At 35.1% G+C, this 9,577-nt stretch overlaps 1 protein-coding gene across 1 annotated transcript; it reads right to left on the bottom strand.

Annotated features, from left to right (window-relative positions):
* Positions 1-8,001: 8,001 nt before the first annotated feature.
* Positions 8,002-8,946, bottom strand: LOC127559050 (olfactory receptor 11L1). Its single transcript, XM_051992595.1, has one exon. It carries the CDS (start codon positions 8,944-8,946, stop codon positions 8,002-8,004), a length of 945 nt encoding a protein of 314 aa, XP_051848555.1.
* Between the last annotated feature and the right edge of the window lie 631 nt (positions 8,947-9,577).

The raw sequence follows: 9,577 nt of genomic DNA, 5'->3' as shown, positions 1-9,577 counted from the left end.
CCATGTGCAAATGGTCCTTGAATGGCTTGTTTATTGCAATATCAAGGGTCTGGAGATAGGCAGTCATTCCTGCAGGAATCATTACTTGATCTATTCTTCTCTCTGCAAGAAAGTTCTTCATTTCTTTGTACTACTGATAACTCTGGGGTTGTCAGGAAGAGACTTGTCCTTGCCGTAAGTCCTTGCATTTTCTAGCTTCATTTTGATTTATTTGCTTCACATTGGGTTGGCCAAAATTATGGTGCTGAGACCTCCCAGATATCTAGGGTAGGTAATTCAATAATTCAAATATTCAGAAGGAGAGTGTGTAATGTTGTGCCTCAGTTTCCCTAGATTGTCATCTTTGTTAATTTATCTTTGTATTTTTATGTCTGTCAAATGCCAATCTGTTCTGTGATAAGTGTTTCCAAGACAGGTGATGGAAGCAATTTTTATGGTATGAACTTATTTCAATTAGTGGTATTATCCTGTTGCCACTATATCTACCCTGTATAATTACATTAGTAACCAGAATAGTTCAACGGTCCCTATCAAAATATTACATACATAAGATGCTATTAAAATGATGATTCTTCAGAGAAAAAGCTGGAATATATTAGAGAAGGATGATCTTGATGGTGAACTTGATAAACAATGTATAGATGTGTTAACTGATTTTGAACAGTATGTAAGTTCTTCATAGAAATATGATATTACAAGGGAGGAATTATGTGGAATAAAGTGAAGAACTTACAGGAATGTATGAATTCTTTTTCTGTATTTTATTTTCATTATTTCTATATTTACCCTATGACCTGTATAATATGTGCAGGTCTATATTTACTTGAGCCTTGGACAGCTATAAACATATTTACTTAACCTGAGCTGATGACATTTATCAGTATTTGACATTTATCGATATTGAGTCTATTAGCTTGACCACTTGATTGACAGCTTGATTAAGCCTGAAGGCCTGATTTTCTGTTTCCTAGAAATCAGGTGATTTCAGGGAAACAGAAATCTTCCATTCCAATCTCTCTGAATAGCAATAGCCAATTAGATGCCTCTTCCTCCCCTTCTCAATGCTCTCTTACTTGTGATGTAATCTCTTGTATAAAAGCTGTGTATCTTTACTATTTCTTTAGCCTTCCTACCACGATCTTTCTCTTTCTCATCTAGTGATGTGATGGCTCATCCTCTGGAAGTTTTTACTAAACAACCTTTCAGCTTTCTATTTTGAGTGATCTCTGAGTAGTCATTTTGGGTAAGGGTTTTCTACATCCCTCACACTACTGAGAGATCAAAGACAGTGAAGACTGAGAAAAATCTATGAGGAAATTATTGATTATACTTTCAATCCAGTTTCAATCAAGTTGTGGCATTAAATTCAACAAAATAGGTTCAAGAATAAGTGGATGATAAGGCTCTGTCTTCTACCTTCTATTCAGTACATAGTTGCCATAATTATTTCCTTGAGACACAGGTCTGATAATAACATAACTCTACTCAATAAACTCTGTAGAGGGCTGGAAAATTGCAGAGGGTTGGAACTCTGAAAAGGTATACTTGAATCTAAGACAGCAGAGTACTTAAGGGCTACCCAATGTGAGATAATGGTTTTATAAACATATGTTTAGATGATATGGTAATGTGATGGCTCTCCTCACTATTGGTACCTGCTGAATGATTGTGGTGAGGTAATTGTAGGGAAGGATTGGAGAGCTGAGGAAGAAAGTCAGTCTCTCTGTCGCAGATCACTTAGCAGCGAAGACTTTAGATTCCAGACTCCAGAGTCCAGGATCCATTTTTGACGAGCCATGTGGCAGCTTGCCTGCCTCCTTTACTTCTCCTCCTAAAGACCAAGGACTTTGATCCTGACTCTGACTGATTCTGAGGCCCTCCAGAGAGCTATCCAGGACATTCCAAAATTCTAATGTGTGCCTATTACTACTAGACTAAAATAAAAACACTATTTGGTATGGAGAAATCTTTGGAAACTTTATTAGAACCTTTTATAATCTATCTCTAATTTGTCTTCCCAAGATTGCTGTATATCATTTGTAATTATTTGAGTTTAGTATGGCCCATTGTACGGCCCAATCTACTTGGTCTTCTTGCTGCCTCTCATTCACAACACTCTATATACTATCGTTATTGTACTTTTACAAGGTAGAATCCATGCCTGGAATTTATTCTCTCACTTAGAATTCCTTCTTAGAATCCTAAAATTCAAACTGCAACTCAAATTATTCCTTCTACATGGAAATTTTCCTGGTCACTCCAATTGCTAATAGTCTCCTCTAATACCTACTATTTAGTTTGTCTATACTTATATTTATCCACATTGTCTCCTTCAATATAAGTTCCTTAAATAATTTTTCCATTTTTAATTATTGTGTATCCTATACCTAGTACCATCTGACACATAGAAGGTAATAAATAAATGCATGTTGATTGATCAGTGAAAGTAATTACTGTAAGTTATTTTCTCTATGAATTTGGAAGTAAAAGAGAAGAGATTTGAAGGATAGCTTCAGGGGATGGTCAGGAAAAAATATACATTTTAAGGGAAAAATAGGGACTAGGCATACTTGTAGTCCATAGAGGAGTCAGCATAGAGAGAATGAGATAATAATAGAAGTAAGGTCCTAAAGATTAAATGAATAAATTAAATCAATTATATAAGAAGAACAAATATCCTTGGTAAAAAGACTACATCATTTTCAAATCTAGAGGGAAGTGGAATATTATAGGAGAAGATATGGAATAATTATATTTTATATATGCATACATAAGTATATAATCAATATGTAGTATATTTTTAAAACTCTGAAGAATATGTTTTAAGACATATGTGCATATAATCTATGTTGCAGTATATATGTGTAATATGCATTTATAGAATTTCTTTTCATTAAAGTAAGATGAGAGATTATATTATAGGAGAGAGATAAAAAAAAATTGGAACAAAATAGTGAAAAATATAGTAACCAATTAACTAGAAATGGAAAAAAGAAGTACCAGTGAAAGCTCAGTTGAGGCTAATTACACTTATAATGGACCCAATTAGATGAATTTGTAATATTTATCAGCAACTATAAAGTAGGTATTCCTCATGAGGAAACTTCCTCCACAACTGTAGATCAATATCCATTTATAACCTAAAATCTTAGAGAATTGCCTGGGACATTGAGAAGTTAAGTGAAGTCACTTAAGCATAAGGTCACTCAACTGGTATATGTCAGAGGTAGGATTTGAACCTAAGTCAAGATGAATAAAAGGAAGCATTAGACTCTAACTCACCAGCCATTATTCTATAAGGATGGAGAAAATGCATCAGAGGACTTTATCATCAAGAAATTCAAGAAGATGCCACAATAATAGCCTTTTATTTTCAAAATACATGCAAAAATATTTTTCAACATTCAATTTTGCAAAACCTTGTGTTCCAAATGTTTCTTCTTCTTTTCCCCCCACCTCTTGCCTTAGACAGCTAGTAAGACACTTTTTTTTTTTTAATAAAGCTTTTTATTTTCAAAACATATGCATGGATAGTTGACAACATTGACCTTCGCATAACCTTGTGTTTCAGATTTTCTCCTCCTTTCCTCTACTCCAAAATTTCCCCCTTTTCTCCTACCTCCTCCCCTAGATGGCAAGTAAATCAATGTATGTTAAACATGTTAAAAATATTAACAGACACTTCTTAAGCAGGTCAGTGAACAAGATAGTTGCCAAGTGCAAAAAATGATATTGGTTTTGGAGTAACAGTACCATTCATTTGTCATTAGTTCACTAGTGCATGTGTCTACTTTGGGTCTCTCTCTAAGGAGGTCAAAATTTACTAGGCTTCTCCTATGATGCTTCACTACCTCCTTCCAGATCAAAAAATATTTCCCATTTTCCTCCAAGTCAAGAGGGATTAAATTCAGCTATACATATTGGCACCTTTTAAATTTAGAGTGTTGCCTGGAGCAACTGAAAAAATAAGTGATTTGCTTAGGTCACACAGACAGGCTTGTGTCAGAGGCAGCTCTTCAACTCGTCTTTCTGGCACTGAGATCACTTGTCCACATATCCTTCAGAGAACTTAACATAGTTTCTTGAACATAGTAGGGGATCAAACAATGTTTTTGGAATGAATAAATCAGTTAATTAATAAACATTATATTAAAAGCATGGGATCACTGGTGGTGATACATAGAAAAGCAAAAATATGGTCCCTGCCTTGGAGGATCTCACTTTCTAAGAGGGGAGACAACATGCAGATAGCTATGTACGTAGATGATGTGTACCTTGCTTGAAACCTGATTGATTTAGAGGGATGCAAATAGCAACCGTTTTGGTCAGAAACCCCTAGTCTTACCTTTCCAGGTTTACTTAGTGTTTTTTGTTTTTTTTTTTTAGGTGAAAAAGACCATATTTTGGTCTCAATTTCTATCTAAGCTTAATCACTAAAATGGGTGTGGCCTCATTCAAACTGAGACTCATTGAAGATCTTAGCTTAAAAAGGCTTAAGTTTCCCATTGCCATCATTCTTTGAGCCAGCTACAATCATCCTGAGCTACATCTGGCCACTGGACCCAGATGGCTCTGGAGGTGATCTTGCACATCCCTCCCTCACTTAAATGAATGTGTTAGAGCTAATAAAATGATTCAGGGTTGAGATAAAGGGTCATGTATGAGAAACAGAAAAAAAAATACTACTGGATTATAGCGTACTTGGAGGGAAACGAATTATAACACTGAAAAGGCAGGAAGAAGATTAAAAGTCCTTCAATAATTTAAAACTGAATTTTGTATTTCATTCTAAAAAATATGGCATCACTGAAGTTTTTGAGTTGGGGAATAGTATTAAGTTGCATATAACCTACTCAAATAAATCTGAGCTTTAGGAAGACTGCTTGGGCAACTGAATGGAGGATGATTTGGAATAGGTAAGGTAAAAGAATGCTATTGCTACAATCTAGATTAGAGATGATAAGAATCTAGTGGTTGCTATGTGAATGAAGAAAAGAGAACATATACACATATGTTGCTAAGGAAGAAATGACAAGATTTAACAACAAAATGGATATGAGAAGTAAGTATGAGAGGGGTTAAGGATGAAGTATGGGTGACTGGGAGAGTGATAGTGTACTTAATAGTAACAAGAAAATTGGAGGATTTGGTGGAAGAGGATAATAAGTTCTTTTTTGCATGAATTGAGCTTGAGGCGCCCATTACATCTCTAGTTTGACATTTCTAATAGATAGTTAATGTAATAGAATGATAATGTAAGATTGAAGCTTAGGAGAAAGGATAGTGCTGGATCTAGATTTGGGAACCATCTACAGAGAAATTATAAGATCACACATAGAGAAATATGCAGAGATAGCATAGTGAGATAACAGAAGAGGGTACAGACAGAACCTTGGGAGACACAATAGAGATTGGATGACATCATAATATTTTGAAAAGTTATGCCCAAAATTGTGACTTATGATTCTCCATTTCATTTGAAAGGAGAGAGGATAGTTATTTAATTGGTAGGATAGTTTCATATTAAATTGTATTAACAATACTTGAAAATTAATATTTTAAGATATAACCACATGAATTACTCTCATTTCTCATTCTTTTTGACATCTGCTCTGTTTGATGTTATGATTCTCTTCCTTAAGCTCTTTCCATCCTTGGGGTCAATGAAAGTGCATTTCCTGATTATCCTCTTATGTTTCTAACCACTTTCTTTGTTTTTTGCAGTGAATCTCATAATCAGTATGATATAGCTAGAAATTAATTTTAAAATGGTCTGTTACAAATGCCTCATTCTGCAAATAAGGAGATTTAGATTCACAGAGAAAAGTGATTTCTAGCTTGGCTTAGAAAATAGCTGAACTGCTTTTAAATAAGGGCTCTTTAAATCCAAATCTAGTCCTTTTTTCTTTTACACATAAAATCTGAAAAGAATGGCATATTCACCTCCAATTCTTTCCAAGATTTGGCCTTATAGTAGCATACACATTACTTGGGACAAAACTAAATGCCTTTACTTATATAACACACCTTGCATCTTTTTTACATATTAAAAAGAGTTCACAATCAATATGTATTTTCTCCATTTACTACAATCACTTAATTTATATGGCAGTATGGAGTTAATTTTTTTTTAAAATATATTCTACAATTCATAATGAAACAGCCCATTTCCCCAAATCTAGCCTTCATTACATTCCATAAATTTTTGGTTTAAATTGGTAAGTTATCTAATATTTATCTCAATCTCGTAAAGTTCTTATTTTTCATGTGTGAGGCCAGTTTATTATTGATGTGCCTTTATTTAGTTAACTAGCTTAATCTTTAGAAAACAAACTGTAGCAGAAACCATATTGGTATCCTTTCCAGAATGGTAGGGGTCTGTCAAAACTAATAATCTGTAGATATGACTTTTGATGCCACAATGAGGCATCAGAGTAGGGAGAAATAGAAGGGAATAAGCATTAATATAATATCTAATATGTGCCAGGCACTTACAAATATTATATCACTTAATCTTCATAACAATCCTGCAAGATAGATGCTGTTGTTATTCCCACTTTGAAGCTGAGGAATTGTAGCAAAGAAAAGTTAAATGTTCTGCCCAGGGTCACACAGCAATTAGGTATCTTAGATTTGCTTTGAACTCAAGTCTTATGGACTCCAGGCCCATTGAGTTAACCATTATACCATTTAGATACTGAGTAGGGCTGTGTAGAGATAAAAGAATACATCTATTTACTTGAGATGAAGCTGTGTTGGCTTATCTATTTCCAAAATCTGTTAATTTGTGGAGTACATAAATCATGGTTTTATTATCATGGTCTTTTGATAAACTGAGTGCCTGACAACTGTATCAAAATGATGAATTATAACAGTGAATCATAAATATGGCTTCATGATATTATTTCACTTTGTTAAAAAATTAGAAGAAAATTAGCCACATCTTTCCTAAAATTTGAGATGTATAGATTAGAGTACACAACATTTTACAAATACAAGATTTTTTTTTTTTTGCATGTCTTTTAAAATTCATGGCAATGCTGTGAGGTAGAAGTTCTAAGTAGTTCAGTCATTTTTCAGTCATGTTTTGACGACTCATTATGACCCTACTGGGGGTCTTCTTAGCAGAGAATTTCCTTCTCCAGCTCATTTTACATATAGGAAATTGAGGTAAACAGGGTTAAGTGACTTCCCTAGGATAACACAGCTCAGTCATTGTCTGAGATCACATTTGAACTCAGAAGATGAGAATCACTTGTCTCAAGACTAGGTATATGGCTCCACCTAGCTGCCCTCTAAGTCACAGTAACCTAATTCCACAGATGAAATTGGCTTTGTTTTAGCAACTTGCTCAGTTATACCATGCAGATAGCTAATCGAGTACAAATTAAAACTTTTGAACCCAAATATTTTGATTCTAAGTCTATTGTCTGAATTCTCAAATGCCTTCTATCTCCCAAATCCTAAGATTCTAAGGCATTATTCCACAAATATTTCCTTGTTTTTTTCTGGCAGCTAGGACAACTATTTTGATAAGTGCTATAGAGATCAAGTTCACTCTATTTAGAAACATTACATTCCCCTCCGAGGTGTTCTAGTACCTGTGAGATGTGTAAATGTCAACTCACAAAGTGAAATACAGCAACGTTTTTGGTATGGATTTGTGATTTTGTCAGTATGAAAGTTCACTCCACTCAGAGAGATCTCTCTTCTTCTGTATATGCTATATAGTCTTTGAAGAGTTTCCTTTTGGTAGGGACATCTGAATAAACAAACATTTATCCAAGAAGGGAAGGTTTTCTGGTTATCATCATGTTGTTTTAGTGACTAGTCATTTGAGTTTCTCTTGTTCACCTTCCCTTTCTTTCAATCAATCACTAAACATTTATTAAGAACCTGCTATGTGCCAGGCACTGTGCTAAGTGCTCAGGATGCAAAAAGAGGTAAACGATGGCCCTGCCCTCAAGGACCCTGTGTTACAAAGTAATATACCATTTTTACTCACATGCTATACATAACACACTTCCTTTTGAGGACTTTTCCTAGAGCATCTTTGAAGTCTTTGTTCCTCAGACTATAAATGACAGGATTTAGTAGGGGTGTAACTACTGTGTAAAATATAGAAATGATCTTGTTGAGTTCAGGTGACTGATGGGCATTGGGGCGAACATACATGGAAATCATGGTCCCATAGTAGATAGTGACTACAGCCAAGTGAGAGCCACATGTAGAGAATGTCTTCATCCGACCAGAGACTGAAGGAATCTTCAAGATTGATGACACTATGAATACATAAGAGACCAGAGTAAGAAGAAAACAAATACACAATACAGCAATTGACAGGATGAAGATTGTAATTTCAGTGATGAATGGACTAGAGCAAGAAAGCTGCATTAGGGGCGGGAGGTCACAGAAAAAGTGATTGATTTGGTTTGGTCCACAGAAATTCAATTTGGAGATCATTAAGGCAGGCAGAAAGCCAGTACCAATCCCAGTTATCCAGGATCCCACCACCAACTTGTTGCAAACCTCAGAGTTCATTAGAGTAGAGTAGTGAAGAGGGTTACAGACAGCTAGATAACGGTCATAAGCCATCATGGCCAGGAGAAAGCATTCAGTAGCACCAAAGAAAACAAAAAAGTAAAGTTGGGTCATGCATCCTGAGAAAGAGATAGACAAGCCCTGGAAGAGCAGATTGGCCAAGAGAAGAGGAATGATGGTGGTAGTGTACCAGATCTCCAAAAAAGAAAGGTTTTTGAGGAAGGAATACATAGGTAAATGTAGATGGTGATCCTGGGTCACCACTACAATGATTACAATATTACCAATTACAGTCAGAATGTAGAAGAATAAGAAGATGACAAAGAGGAAATTTTGCCACTCAGAGACGCTCTGAAAGCCTAGGAGTTGGAACTCCATGATGGTGGTAGCATTCCAAAATTCCATTGCCTGTAAAAAATATTTGGGAAAAAATTAGAAGGCATGAAGAAGAGATTTCTATTTTTCTTTTGCCTATATTTATCATAATAACATGTTCCCTCATGATGTATTACAAAAGAAAGCATTTCATTTAAAGATTCTACTATGGTGGGATATATATATATATATATAATTTATGGACTCAAGAAAGGTACTGTAATGCCAGAGAAACTGAGGCAAGATAGAGATTAGAGATTTAATATTTTATTTAGATTTCTGAGAGGGAGAGATTTTCTGGACCAAAGGATCCATTTTGGTCCCAGGGCTGATGTCTCAAAGCATTCAGCAACAGCAGCAGCAGCATTGCATGTGAGATTCCAATGATTTTTATATACATGGCTCTAAGTGATCAGGGTAGACAAAGGCAGGGGTTGGAGTCTGAGCATTGGTAAATGGTGAGAATTTCCAAGGAATCACCATCAACCCAGTTCTGACAAGGTGCACGGTGAAGACCATAAATTCTGATAAATTGGTAGTAGTTAGAGACAGAAAGTCTGGAACTTAGAGATTGAGGATATCAAATAGGTATCTGAGATAGAACATATGGAGTTTTATTTTTTGGAATGCCAGATCTCTACAGACCTAATTATTTCAGTCC

The sequence above is a fragment of the Antechinus flavipes genome, chromosome 4, assembly GCF_016432865.1.
Source record: "Antechinus flavipes isolate AdamAnt ecotype Samford, QLD, Australia chromosome 4, AdamAnt_v2, whole genome shotgun sequence".
Lineage (NCBI taxonomy): Eukaryota > Metazoa > Chordata > Mammalia > Dasyuromorphia > Dasyuridae > Antechinus > Antechinus flavipes.
This window is presented reverse-complemented; position numbering and strand designations above follow the sequence as displayed.